The following is a 15,588-nucleotide window of genomic DNA, read 5'->3' on the forward strand; positions in this document are numbered from 1 at the left end:
TAGGTTCATCGCTTCAAGGGAGCATGACACAGGAAAAGGATTTCTGGATGGAGAGTCAGAACCACCTGGGTTTAAAACCTGGCTCCTTCATTTATTAGAGTGCATTTACCTCCCAGAGCCTACATCTCCTCACCAAAAAATTAGGACAATTCAACCTGTATTACACAGCTATTAGCATAACCACACAAAATATACAAAAGCATCATTTCAAACAAAGGTCATGATTATTATGCTTATTCCCCTAGCAATAATTTCATCTCAAGGGGTGTTTTTGCTTCTGCAAATCGAGTGCAATCTTCAGGGTCCCAAGGTCACTATCTTCTGAATCTCCCAAGCCAAAAGCAAGATTGGACATCATCATGACCTTAGACTCAGGAAAAATAGAGCAACAAGGTAGGACAATTTCCCCTCAAGGTTACATCCCGAAGACTAAGAAAACAAGCTCAGAATTCACATACAGCACAGCTCCATGGGCCAGTTTAGTTGGTCATATTGAAAGAAGTGATTCTGGGGGCACAGGGCAGTCCGCTGAAAATCAGTCCCACACTTGGGGCTTCGGAGGCCTCGTCAGTTCTGCTACATCCTCAGAAAATGGTGAGGTCTCACCAAAGATGGGCTGGGGTCAAACCAGAAGTACATTTGGACCAAAGGGTTTGCTCAACTGCTTTTGCCACATAGCTGGGTATAAAGAAATGCTATTTTCTTGACCAAGAAAACAAAACAGATTTGTGACTGCTGGCCTTGTACTTGTCCTCTTACCTAGCAAAGCATATGACAATCCTAAAATCTCTGAAGACCAAGAGGTGGTGGGTTCTGGCAGCACAGCACAGCTGAGCCAAGGGGGTTGGAGGCAGGTGGGCAAGCAGCTCTCTCCAACCCTCAGAAGCCAAGGACCATGGGTGATGTGGCCAGCGGCGTGCATGGGGCTCCCTACTAGCCCTCCACCCTTTTCTCTAATCGTCATTCCTATGCCTGTTACAGGATTTTTAAGGGGGAGATGGAGGTCGGCTGCAGAGGCATGCGGGTTGGTTAGCAAATGCTAAATTCATACCACAGCTGTTGGCATTTAGGGGAAAGATGGGAAAATCAAGTTCTCAGAAATTATGTCTATGAAAAGAATGAGCACAGAATACCCAAACGTGCTACACTTAAGACTTTTCGTTCACTGTTAGAACAGCACTTGACCCTCCATGCATTCCTCAACTAGAATTTGTAAATACGTTTGTTCCTTTTGGCAGCCCACAATTTACAGAAGGGTTTTCTTTTTAAAATTAAGTTAGAAATCGATGTTCAGAACTCAGAGGATTTTCTCAAAGAAACAAGATCATACTTGCAAGTTCAGCCCACAGATACTCACCATGTCCACAGTGAAGCCCAAGAGTATTAATGGTTTTGGTATTTTTAATGTCCCAGGGGAGGCGACCAAGAAAAGGGCTTGGATTTAGGGAAAGCAGAAGAAGCAAAAAAGGAAAATAGGAGTTTCCTTTTGATAGGTGTAGGATAAGTTTTAGGTACAATTTCAGAATAGGAGGGCATTCGGATTTAGCTTCTTCCTATCCTGCTTTTTGACACTACTCCTTCTTCTGAGCATCCCTTTCCCCTTACACCATCAAAGACCCTGGCTAAAGTTCAGCCAGACCTGATAACACCTTGAAATGTTTTTTACTCTTTAGCCCCCTGATTATAACCCAGCCAAGTGGGAGATGCAGGCATTTACAGGGAAGGATTCTGATGGTACTACTTCAATTAGGGCCCACCCTGCTTCCAGGTCCAAAATACACATTTTGAAGAAGACGGCACTTTTTAAAATAAATGAATTACTGACTAAAGGAATTTCAGGTGGTGCAAAGAAAATGTCTTCTGGATCAGGGAAGTCACAGTATCTATACTGAATGTTTTGTTTCAACAGTCTACTCTTTAACTGGGCCAGCTTTTAGCTCTTTTTCCTCCATGTATTAACCTATAATTTAAAAGTTTCAAGTGAACTTTGGTGGGGGAGAGGAGAGCAACTGTCCACTTACATCAGGAATTCTCAAACTTGGCTGCCTACTAGAATCTCCTAGGGAGGGTGTTAAAAATCCAGATACCAGATCTGTAGGGCAAGACATCAAACGTCACTGTGCTTTCCAGCTCCCAGAGGACTCCAGGGTGTAGCCAGGGCTTGGAACCATTGGTTTGCACAGCAGCATATTTATAACTTAGGGGACATGGAACTATCAAAGTGTTAGCCAGTTTTCCCACCAGGCTCCTAAATGTCTATGTTACAACCAGTGGCAATTTTAAGTTGTCCAAGGGGGAAGTGTTGAACAACTGAATGGGATCCATTTGTAAATCCCAAGAGCTCCTGCTGGCCCTGAAAGGGAAGGTGCCTCTGCTCTACCTGGCCTCCCTTCGCATCCAAGAGGGTCCTGGGATTAAAGGGAAGTTAGCAGCTTTCATTCCAGGGTCTCCGGAACTTGTGCAGATGTCAGCCGCCTTCCGCTGCTCTCCACAATTACTAATGATTTACTCTAGAAATTACTTCCAAGAGCTACTGTACTTCCTATTTCCTGGCAGTAAACCGTGGCCCCAAGGCTAGGACATGCATACCCTTTCCCAGCTGCAAACGTGGACCGTTTGGGTTTATGCCCACTTGTCATTTATCAAGCCCTTAAATGCCAAGGTAATAAGGGAAGAAGTTGCACTTCTATTTCGATCTCAGAAAACATGCGGCCCTTGAGGACACAAGGCAGCCTCCCTCCAAGTGGCCCCATTCCCCCCGCCTCCCGGAGTGGCTGCTTTCCACAGAAGACTGACACGGTCCCTGCTGCCTGACTGAGACTGGGATTTACTGTCACATATGGTCACACTCAGAATAGGGCTTCTAAGCCTGAAAACATGGCCCACTGAAATGAAAGAATACTTCTTATTCAGAAATTTAAACACTTACATCAGACACTAACTTGGCCTGTTGTTAACTGTGTAATTTCTTAAAACACATATAGAAATAAAATAACCCAGGTTTTTTGCAGTTGAAATGATAACTACAGACCCCAGCACATCAGGTTTTGTGATCTCTGTCGAAGGCCATTATTATCACAATGCTAATGGAACATTATAAGAAACAAGTGTTCCTTCCCTCTTACCTCCCATTTTAAAATAAGGAAACTGAAGCCCAAAAGGGAAAGGAGTTTATCCAAAGACTCCCCCCCCTCCCTTAAGCCCCACTTTAAAACAAGGTTCCAAAGAGAAGGGTCTTACCCAAACCCTCCCTGTTGCTTAGAGAGCCAAGATCAGAACTCAGATCTCTCGATTCTGGGCAAATACACCGTCACCGTCGGGCCTGCTTTCTACTGTAGCCCCGAGTCATAAATGGGACCACAAAAGACCCACTTTATTTCAAAGGTAAAATATTAGTTGAGTTATTCCAGGATGGCTTTAATAAAAAGTGGGAAGGTAGAAATCAAATACATGTTTTCATCTACATTTAAAATAATTTTTAAATTTGGGTTTTTATGTAAATGGTAATGTGCTCAAATATTTTGAACACCCCACATTTTAACTACCAAGATCACTTTTTAAACAGATTTCCTCAATAGTCAATGGCCTCCTCCAGCCCAATCTTACCACTTCCAGACCCCACAACCAGCCAGTTAGCTGTCAGGTTAAGGAACAGAAAAAGCATTCAGTTAAGCAAAAATGAGTATACCCACCATTTAATTGTATACTTGAGGTTTGGTTGACTGACTGTGCTATCATCTAGGAAAATAGTGGAGCAGGAACTGTATTTCCTCGCTATTTGTCCTGGAGGATGCTAGAAAACAATGGCAACAAGACAGGACAATTAAGTGGGACTCCAAATTCTTCCAAGAAACATCATCCCCTTAAACTTGATATCAGACCACAGATGAAAAATGTCTTAGCAAGAAATAATAATACCACCAGCAAGAACAGTACAAAAACACTTTCTTCATACAATGAAATCCCTTGTTCTTCTACATGTAGAAGTCACTACCACCACTGCTAGTCCCAAACCTCCTTCACTGGGAGAACAGTACTCTCTTGCAAGGAAGCACCAAAGAGTGTGTTGCAGGGTCCATAAAAATCACCTGCCCTGGGGCCTGTGTGAAACAATTAGTACACTGCTCATTACACCAGTGAAAGCCCCTAATTAAGGCAGCATCCTGGTTTTACGCATCAAGATGAAGGCAAGAGACAACTGTACCCATTTTCTTTATTCTTGGGGTACAGCTGATTTGGAGGCCATGGAAAATGCAGCCAATGTAAATTTAGATCTCCTGGTTAATCAGCTTGAATTCAGGAGGTGAAGTTATAAAGAAAAAAGTATTGCTTTGTTAGGGGCGAAACACATTTTAAAGAGGAAGATTATCTGATACTTTTGAAAATACAACCAATGGATGACCTTCAGGTAGTGCCTGTTCTGTCTTATGACTGGTTCTTTCACAAATGTAAAAACTTTGGGCTCTCTGAAGCACCTCAGCACTGAGTACTACTTCTGAAAGGTACTGGTAAAGAAAACAGAATTTAAATTATACACTGATGACATCTAATTGAATACTAAATAGATTTTTGCCAATATGTGGGCGATAGGATTAGTTGACATTACTCCAGATAGTTCTTATTCAAAAGCAAGTTAGGAAAAAAAAAAAAACAAACACAAATCACCCAAACAAGTTTCCATTTGTCTGGTGCTATGTTGACAGTCTAAGAGGCATTTTCAGCAACTGATGCAAATAATCCCTTCAGAGCTAATAAAATTGGCTGCCTCAAGTGCCCATCTGCAATAAAATCCTGTGTCCACACTTCACAAATGTAAAGGAAGCCTTAAAGCTAATCAGAGACCAAAGGCCCTATTCCACACTTTAAAATTTACTTTATATTTAATCATGTTTCCTCTGTAATAAAATTATGAAAATATGCAATAGCCTGAGAAATACAAAACCAATGTTATAAACAGAATCTCTCCTCAAAACTAAGTAATAAATGGTAATAGTCACGATTTCAAGTGTCCAGTTCCTTAGACCACAGCTAGAGGGCACTGCACTACCGAAACATTATAACCCTCCCTGGCACTGGTTTATAAATAGCATGTGGGTCAGAAGGAAATAACCAAAGTCAGGAAATTCAGTTCTCGGGCTTTCCTTCGTAAGCTCACACTGTTTTGTGCCTGTGTAAGGAAAGGGCACAAAAAAAACTTGCAAAGTTACAATTTGAATGTCAATTTTAAAATGGCATTTTCATATCTATCAAATTAATCATAACATTCTCATTACGACAATCCAAAGACACTAAAAATAATTTTTTCTCTTCTTAAGCTCTTATAGCAATCATATTTAAGTCACACAAAACACATTAAAAACTCAGAACATAATATAGCTATTAATACAGGTGGCAAGCTTTTAAAGGTCTTATGAAATTTTCCCCATGGGTGTAAAACCTACTACAAACAAAATCTCAACAGATATTATGTTTAACACAAAAATTCAGTAATTAATTGATGTTAATGAATTTTTAGAGACACAGGGTAACTTTAGATATAATCCCAACAATGAAGCAAAAGGACAATAATAATTCACTTTATTTCGTGTGGTTTCAACTATTCCTTCTGACACAAATTTCTCAGGATTAAAATGTGATAGGAACTGCGAAGAATAAATAGTTTCCCTAAGAAAACATGAGCATGGGTGTCAAGGAGAGGATATGAGACAGGTGAACATCATCCACATCCCTCCGCAGTCTAAGAAACTCCCTCCGTGAGCCCACGGGCAGGCACACTCCCGGGCGCACACAGTCCCCTAAGGGTCAGAGGGTTACCTGAAAGCAGCCCCACAGAACGGCAGCATCGCAGCACTCAGGGCTGGCGTGCCACAGCCCTCAGTTTGCCAGGGGAATACCAACTAAGCTTTCAAACTCTACAACAACGTCTAAATTGAATACAAATCCTCAGTATTGAGTTATAAAGATTTTTAGTTGCAGGGTGCCTCATCAGTCTATAATACCATTTGGGTGTTAAGTCACTTGTTGAATGTCAGGACTACAAGATTCAGAGAATGTGTACTTCTCTGGATCTGAAATCCATGTCACTAAAAGGCTCAAATAATTAGAATTCTGCAGCAAAAAAGCTCTTGCCTCTGGGGTTGCTCTCCTGCTCTGGTTTCTGTTTTGAACTGTTCTGTGTAGCAGAGGGAAGGGAGAGCCAGCCCAGGCACCAACACCTTCCGACGAGCAGCACCAATGTGTGTCCTGCAACACAGACAGCTGGAAGTGTCTGTCCTCTGAAGCATCAGAGACACATGTACATTCACAGAAAAGTGTGTTCTCATTTGTTAAATATTTTGAATAAGCACATGGTGCACCAGATACATGGTTCTCAGTTTTAATATTATATAGCATAATACTACATTAATTTAGTCATCCCATGATTCTGAAAAGTCCATATGCTCGTACATGTGTATGTTTGGCACATCTAAAATCTTCCAATTAGGTTTCAGTCTTGCTCATAAATAACATGGCCACATGATGCGCTGGAGAGCTGCAGTCAAGAAGACAGATGCTAGAGTGGCAACTGCAGGTGCGAGCTAATATTTATAAAGTGCTTAGAGAAGGGCCAGCATATGAGAAGCATTACATCAGTCCTTGTTAAATAAAAAGTACATTAAACATGTCAAAAAAGAAGCGCTGTGAATTGTGCAAGACTGTTGAATCCCAGACCTGTACCTCTGAAACAAAAAATACAATATATGTTAAAAAAAAAAAAAAGAAGAAGAAGATAGCAGGAGGGGAAGAATGAAGGGGGGGAAATCGGAGGGGGAGACGAACCATGAGAGACGATGGATTCAAAAACAAACTGAGGGTTCTAGAGGGGAGGGGGTGGGAGGATGGGTTAGCCTGGTGACGGGTATTAAAGAGGGCACGTTCTGCATGGAGCACTGGGTGTTATGCACAAACAATGAATCATGGAACACTACATCTAAAACTAATGATGTAATGTATGGGGATTAACATAACAATAAAAAATTTTAAAAAAACATGTCAAAAAAGTGATAGGAATGCTTTTTTATGCTAATGTCTGTAACTTATTAGAAATATACCGAAGAAAATACCTAAGACAACATTTTACTGGAAAAGGAAGGGCACAGCAGTATCGTTAGCTGGCTCAGACAGATGGTACCAAGAATGACAGTCTTGGCAAAAGAGCAGATACTATAATGTCAACCACAAACTGCTTGGAAGAGCAGCAGAGAACAGTCCAATCAGTGAGAAGCCCAATTATGGATTTTAAGGAAATAAATGCTCTAAACTATTATTCAAAATATTTTAATAAAAATTTTTATCTTTGAAATAGTGTATATTTTACAAATTAAGTAATAAATACGTGGAATAAAACTTTTTAGAACTGGAGTGAAGATCGTCTAGTCCACCTATTCACATAATGTTCACAGTATAAAATAACCTATTTACACCCAGATCCATTAACAGACAATTGTTGGACTGTGTATTTAAGAAGGTTTTATTGAAGAGTTATCATGTGTCCCAAATAATGAGATCATCCCTTTCTGTGATTCCAATTAGATGTCTGTCAGATACAAAGATATGTAGATGCACACGTGCGTGCGCACACACACACACAGAAACACACACAGACAATCCAAGTGCAGAACAAAGAGAAATGGTACAGGGATAAGACTGACACTGGACCCTCCACAATGACCAGAAATCCTTCTCCCAAGTATTCCAACCCCCACCTTCTTCTCAGATCCTCTGTCAGCTGCCTCACGCTGAGCTCCCGCAGCACCACGCATCGCAGAGAACTGAGAGCCCATCGGGCAGCATCCACCCTACTGCTTCTTCCTCCCTTGCAAACAAACATGTAGTACTGCCCCCCTCACCTCCAGTGGAAGACCTACCATTCTCCAGGCCAGGGCTAGGTAATGACTCCGCTTCTTCAAATTTTCTAGAAGTTGGCTCACACTCCACATGCAATACCCATTCACAAAGAACCCCGAACCGCTATTGTAATGAGTACTTTCCAGTCCTAGCTCTCTCCTAGTTTCCTTCTATTTTTCTGGCTAGTAGGTCCCTTTTTGTGGACTCCATTTCTCTGAACTCCCTGGAAGGTGACAGTCTTTTCTTCTCCCTGTATACTCTCTCCCTAGGGGGTCCTCCTGTAGTCTCATTAGTTCAACTTCCTTCTACTCTCCTTTGAGTCCCAAATCTCTCCTCTTTGGCAAAACCTCTCTTCCAAGCTCTCCACCTAAATGTTCCTCATAGGCACCTCAAATGACAAATGAATCTCTTCTTCCATTCAATTAATAATGGCTTAAAACCAGAAACCCACACATATTTTGTCTTTCCTTTGGTATCCTTGCATCAAGTACTATTGATTCTACCTCCTAAATACATTTCAAAAGCATTTTCCTGTACATCCCTCCAGCCACTAACTGGTATATGAATGGCCTCCATCACTTCTCACCTGTATTACTGCAAAAGCCATCCTGTCTCTAGGCTCATTCCTCTCCAAACCAGTCTCCCTCTGATGCTACTGTGATCTTTTTACAAAGCAAATCAGATCATGTCACCTCCCTGCTTAAATGATTCAGAGGTTCTCCATTGCAGGGAGGAGACATTCATCATCTCTTCATGTCCCCAGGTCACCACTCACTTCTTCCTTCCACATACACTACACTTAGATATAATTAAATGGTGACATGATGACAGTAACAACAACAACTTTTATTTAATGGCCATCAAATAAAAGCCAACAGTATTCTGGATACTTTACATGTGTTCATTTACAGCTCACAAACCCCTAGCAAGGCAGGCAGAATTCTCATTTTATAGGTAAGTCAAAGGAGGTCAGCAAAATTAAGTAATGTTTCCAAGGTCAAATCTAAGATGCCAGAGTTCACATTTGTGAACACATCTGTCTGACTCCAAAGTCCATGCCTTCCTACCAACAGCAGAAAGGAGAGTGCCATGTATTAAAAAGCTGGCAAACAGGAGCTCATGGCAAGGGCTCTTGCCAACGGACAGAGAAATAATGACACACTCAGGACAAACTGCAGCGGGGCAGTGGCTGGCAAAACAAAGGGGCCAAAGCCCTGGCCCTCTTGTGGTCCTGCTAGGAGCTAATGTGGACGAGACACTCCAGTACAAGTGAAGCAAGAGCATGCTGGAGTCTGAAAGCCTAGAGTTCAGGTTGTAGCTCTGCCACTGATCGGTTACATGAACTTGGGCAAGTTAGTTAAGTAGGAGATGACACGTCCTGGCTTGCTGGGGACAGTCCGAGTTTGCCCGCTGTCCTTGAGTAACCAACAACAGCATCCCTTTTCACACTCAACAGTGTCCCGTTCGGGCAATAAATTATAAGGTCACTATATGCTTTACCTCCCCAAGCTTCAATGTCTTCATCTATAAAATATGGAGAGCTCATTGTGGTGCTGTGAGGGCTATCCCAGGGTAACACCTGGAGTGCTGAGCACATGGACATGCTCAACGAGTATTATTAAGTCACTTAATAACACTTAGTCTCTGTGCTTTAACTTCCCATTTTCAATGGTTGGACAAAACTGACCTACTATTTCTTAGGGTTTGTTAGGATCAAATAAAAATAAAGCAATAGGAAATATGAGGTAATATTAGTAGAGGAAAAAAAGTTGTAAAAGTTTGAAAAACAAATAAAATCTTCAAAAATGAAAGTTCCCTCATTTTTTTTTAAGCCATGACCTTCATTGAGAAGGCTAGTTTCCCAGAACACAGAGAAATGAAATTTGCACTACTATTCCTTTATTAAGAATTAACTGAAGGCCTGGTGTGTGCAAAATATATGTGGGAAGAGCAAGGAGAGGTGGACAAAGGGGCTGGGGTGCCCACAGCCACCACCTGCCACCCCACCTGAACACTCATGATGTGTAGATAGCCTCATAAAACCATGAAGGCAGGGTGTGGTAGTTCCCTCGTTAGATTAAGAAAGTATCTTTGCCCAAGTCACACAGCCAATATGGAGTGGATACAAGGACATTCTGTGCAATTTCCAAGTCCATACAAACCCTCTTATCCAAGAGGGCAGAACCACTCACAGCTGAGACCAGCATCCTTCCAATACCACCACAGGCCTCAGAGACCCAATGACAAAATAACAGAACAAACAAAAGGAAGACCCCTCATCTCTGATCTCAAGGTATTAACAAACTAATATTCCATGGAAAGAAAAAGGGAGACTGAACAGCTTTTAGCAGGATCAATTTTTTATAGCAGGAAAAAACAAGTTCTGAAAAACTAAAAGAAAAAGCAAACATCCATGGAATTAAGAACCGAAGCAGACAAAATCATTAATATGAAAACAGAAAATAAACCAACATTGGATTTCAAGAACAAAAATGGGGCAAATGCCAGCACTGAGGTCAAATTATGCTCTACTGTGAGTCATGCATGCTGTCAGTACAAAATAATTACATTCATAATGTACTTCAATCCCAGGTCAAATCTTGGCTTTATTATGGCTCAGTGCACCAACTCTACAACGAGAAGTACTTTTTGCCATTAAATTTCTGGCTGTGAGGCAAAATCCAGAAATATAATCTTTTAGGTTTGGCACTATCTGAGGTAGAGAGATTTTCCTGACAGCACTGAGGGCTGAGTACTGAGGATGTGCGGCGCCGCCCTGGGCCTCCCAACCCCTCTGGAGGCTTCCGCAGGGCAACTAGCACAGTGTGTATTTACTGCTCCCTGGGTCCTTTCTGCAGCTACAAAAGAAAGAGAGATTCATTTTCCAAATAACATTTTTTCTATTACTTCATTTCTTAAATGCAATGGCATATACAGTCCAGGCTGTATTTTCTGGGTAGGGTGGGGTGGGAAATGAGCATATTCCAGAATGCTGGGGGTAAAGTAGGGTGGATGTTTATCCAATGTAGGTCTTAAAATTTTTAATTTACAGAAAGACTCAAAAATAGGTTAGACTTGCCTCAGAATATAAGAAATCCAAGTTTCTTTCCTACTTCATTTGAGCTCACTCTTCTACATAATTAGGAAACTGTCGCAGAAGCTCAAATATGCACAGTGCAAATGTTTAAGGGCCCACACATATCCTATCTCCATTGCCATTCATAACTATCCTGCGAGACAGTTCTGGGAGGTAAGCAATAGCATTCCTCTTTATGGGTGACAGAATCGAAGTGCTTTACCAAGTCACACAAGAACTGGGCATCACAAAGGGGAGCTCTGTCAGAGCAATCAGAATTCAGGCCACCTGACTCCTAATAAAGTGTTTTTGCTACACCAACTTGTTCTTAAGCATCATCCCTTCAAAATTCTCAATGAATGCAGGTATAGTCATATTGGTAAAAATGTTCCCGGTTCCTGAAGGTAATTTCTTCTCTTGGGAAAAGTTTAAAAAGTAAAACGGAAGTAAAGAAAAAATAAGAGTTGCGATTTGAAGAAACAAGTAGCTAATTGTTGATCAGAGTTTAAAACTGAATTCATAAAACTGCAGACACAATATGAAAAGCCAAAGACCAGCTACTTTGAAAAACAGTTTGGCAATTCCTCAAAATGTTAAATATAGAATGGCCATATATCCCAGCAATTCTACCCCTAGGTATATATGCCCAAGAGAAATGAAAATATATGTCCACACAAAAACCCGTACAAGAATGTTCATAGCAGCATTATTCATAATAGCCAAAAGGTGGAAACAACCCAAATGTCCATCAACTGATGAATGGATAGATAAAATATGGCCTAGCCACACGATGGAATAGTATTTGCCATAAAAAGGAATGGAGTTCTAATATAAACTAATTCAATGTGGATGCACCCTGAAAACATGCTACCGAAAGAAGTCTGTCACAAAAGGCTACATAATGTACGATTAGATTTCTATGAAATGTCCAGAAGGGATAAATCTGTAGAGGCAGGAAGCAGAGTTGTGGTTGCCAGGAGCTGGGGGGAGAAGAAGAACAGAGTGACTGCTGATAAATACAAGGTTTCTTTTTGGGATAATGAGTACATTCTAAAATTGACTGTGGTAATGGTTGCACAACTCTATACTAAAAACCATTAAATTGTATACTTTAAATAGGTGAATTTTGTGGTATGTAAATTATATCCCAATAAAGCTGGTTTTTTAAAAATAAATTTTTCATAGAAGGAAAAAAAATAGTTAAAAACCAAAAGCAAGAAAACACCTGATGGGATGGACTAGAACTGGAAATTAAAGTATCAGTAGGAATTAATGATTTCTAAAACGTCTCTTTCCTAGCCATGTTTGCTAAATGGGCCAGTGAGAAACACTGACGCCCAGCAGCGAGGAGTACAATAAATTCTAGATCTGGGTTTCTAATACTCTTGTCACTGGGGCTGGCGGGGGGGGGGGAACCAGGGCTCCCTGAAAAAATGGCTGATTCCAGGGCTGACCCAGGGAGGTACAAAGTGAGCCTAAAACATCTTACTGTACTAAAAAGCAAGAAAGTGCTCAAAAAAAATGATGGGGGCATGCAGCAAGAACACAGAGCCAGTTTGAAAAGACTGCCACTAGACAATCTAGGGAAATATGAGCATCAAAATAATTAAGGACAGAAATGGCTATCATTGAAAAAACAGAAATCCAGAAGTCCATACTAAAGGTGGATGGCAGAATGGGTGGATGGGAAGAAAGGGTTCCCCTGAGAACAGAATAATGACTGCCACATGGGGAGGAAGCAATGGGGCTGGAAAATTAGCATTCTGCAACCAAAATATAAAGACTAGTTCAAGCAAGAATGGTCAATAGATGCTAAATCTGGGGTTGAAGATAAGGACCAGGATATTTGCATGGCCCATAGACTGCTTATTAGTTGGCAGGGGGAATGTCGTTAAATACTGGGTAGAGAATCTGGACAGCTCCTTGCAGGGTGATCAAAATCAACATCACCAATGAAGTCAGAAGGATATTGTGTCTCCAGATTTGAAACACTAAGAAGTGCAAGGGAGCATTCCATGAAGTATTCTGGCTGCAAATGCTTTCCTAAATCCTTCAGACAAATCCAAAATGAGAAGCATTCTGTTAAAAAAAGAAAAAAAAAAAAAACAGGGGTGTCTGGGTGGCTCAGTCATTAAGCGTCTGCCTTCAGCTCAAGTCATGATCCCAGGGCCCTGGGATCGAGCCCTGCATCGGGCTCCCTGCTCAGCGAGGAGTCTGCTTCTCCCTCTCCCACTCCCCTTGCTTGTGTTCCCTCTCTCGCTGTGTCTCTCTCTGTCAAATAAATAAATAAAATCTAAAAAAAAAAAAAAAACCAAATTGGGGCGCCTGGGTGCTTCAGTCAGTTAAACATCTGACTCTTGGTTTCAGCTCAGGTCATGATCTCACAGGTCTTGAGACTGAGCCCTGCGCTGGGCTCCATGCTAAGCGGGGAGTCTGCTGAAAGATTCCCTCCCTCTGCCCCTCCCGCCCCCCCCCCCGCCGCCGGCTTCAAATAAATAAATAAATAAATCTTTAAAAAACCAACCAAACAAAAACACCTGGCCCTGTATTCTTCAACAATGTCAGCGTCATGAAAGACAAAGAAAGGCTTAGGATCTCTCCAGATTAAAGGACACTGAGGGGCACACTCACTAAATGCCATGTGTGATCCTGGATTGAAAGCAGTACCAGAGAAAAACATGCTACACAGGACATTATGGGGCCACTTACCACAACTGGATTATGGACAGTTAATTAAAAAGAATTTTACCAATGTTAAATTCTTGCTTTTGATAACAATATTTTAGTTATAAAGAGAATAACCTTGTTCTTAGGAAATACACAGTAGAGTATTAGGATGTAAAGGGAATGATGCAGATAATCTACTCCCAAACATTTCAGAAGAAAATATATAGAATAATGATTAGAGGATGGGTAGAAAGTGATAAAACACTGGCTTAAAAGTGGTAAATCTAGGTAAAGGGTATATAGGAATTTTTTGTACTATTATTATTACAACTTCTATAAGTTTGAAATTTTTCCAAAAAAAGTTAAATATATATATGTGTAAAAGTTGTATGTGTTTATATGACTACATAACATATATAACACATATAACTTTATGTAACATACATATGTATAACAACGTTTATATAAAGTAAAAGAACAGACTAACACAGAGATGCTGGCGGGTGGGGGGGGAGGCTCTGCTTAAAGAGTAAGGGGCAAGAGAGTCTGCTTCTTAAAGGGCTCTTCGGGCAAAGTCCTTGCTCTTTCTCAGACTTCCTGTTTTTTCTTTGCTTTCTCTACTCTAGAAATCCCTAAGCAAGGTGATGAAGTTGAAACTGAGGTTAAGAGAGCAAAAGGTGAAAAATAAAATGGCACAGTAAAGAGGGTGCCTGTCCAGCTCACGTGAGGAAGAGCTGTGTCCCCTCTACCCTTAGTAAATGACAACAAAGGAACTGGGAAGTCACAGACTGAAGTCATATAAGAACAGCTCCTTCCAGCCATACAACAGTGTCTAAGCAATGTGAAAACCAGGCAACCATGATCAAGAATTTGTGCTGTCTTATTCACAGATGAGATCCTAACAGCATATACAAAAGATCATGGCTTCAAACAGAGCAACTCCCACCAACAATATGCCGTGAAGTTTCTAGGACAAATCCTAACTCTGGTTTAGTGACCCCTTTACTTGTGTGTCTTAACAAGGACAATGTAGTTTTCAAAATGACCTACGAAGGCACCAGGAAAGCAATTCCACCTGTTAGCTATCCTGTATTTGTATACACCATTACATTTTACAAGCCGTACTTTATTTGTGCCATATAATAAGAGTGACCAAATGAAGAAAGGGTGGGTGAGGAGCAAACAGGACACAAACAGGACAAGACAAGAGAAAGTGTTTTATAGATATAACCAAGACACTCAAGGACCTGACACCTTACACGAACTTATCTCTATCAACATTATCAGTGTGTACACCATTATCATTTCTAGATTCTCTTAAAAAAAAAAAAAAACTGAGATAAAATAACAAAGTGTGCCCCCTATTTCAACATCCTGTGTCAAGAAGAATGAGTGTGTGAGAGCCAGAATATCTAAGGTTCCCTCAGTGAGCTGTGAAAATCCTATACTCTTGTATTACTACAACTTCCCTATAAATTTGAAATTATTTCAAAATATAGGTTGGATCCTTTGATCTTCCTGGACTTTTAAAATCTTACTGAGATTAAAATCTTAGTGAGGCTTCTTTCACACCATCCAAGCATATTGTATTGATGCCAACATAGCAGTTACTCAATAAATTTGTGTTCTATTAAGAGCAAATTTCCCAAAGAGGCAAAGCAAGGTTTCGAATTTTTTAAATTTCAGTTCCTGGATCAAACTCACTTCATTCTTGGACTTTTACGGCTTAACAGGTGTAGAGTATAACAGAATAGACATCCTTTGAGAAGGAATCTACTATCCCATTCAAAGCTAGATGGCAGAAATCAATTCAGAATTTATCTACTTAAGAAGACTATCGACTCTCTACACAGCAGTATTCCCAAAGTTGAAGAGAATATATTCCACCCTGATCTTTAGAATTATGAAAACACTGTACCCATACTCAAAATACCAGAAAGACTTTTGTCAGTTTTGGT

The 15,588-nt window shown here is 40.7% G+C and overlaps 1 protein-coding gene across 2 annotated transcripts in view; it reads right to left on the reverse strand.

Moving 5' to 3' along the window:
• The window catches only part of CCNY (cyclin Y), a 231,517-nt gene that overhangs the window by 37,041 nt on the left and 178,888 nt on the right, over positions 1–15,588 (reverse strand). For both annotated transcript variants that reach the window (XM_044915488.1, XM_044915487.1), the window contains one exon: positions 3,693–3,793. In XM_044915488.1, the coding sequence (XP_044771423.1) occupies positions 3,693–3,793 (101 nt within the window). The remainder of the gene's footprint in view (positions 1–3,692; positions 3,794–15,588) is intronic.

Source organism: Neomonachus schauinslandi, chromosome 5 (assembly GCF_002201575.2).
Source record: "Neomonachus schauinslandi chromosome 5, ASM220157v2, whole genome shotgun sequence".
Taxonomy (NCBI): Eukaryota; Metazoa; Chordata; class Mammalia; order Carnivora; family Phocidae; genus Neomonachus; species Neomonachus schauinslandi.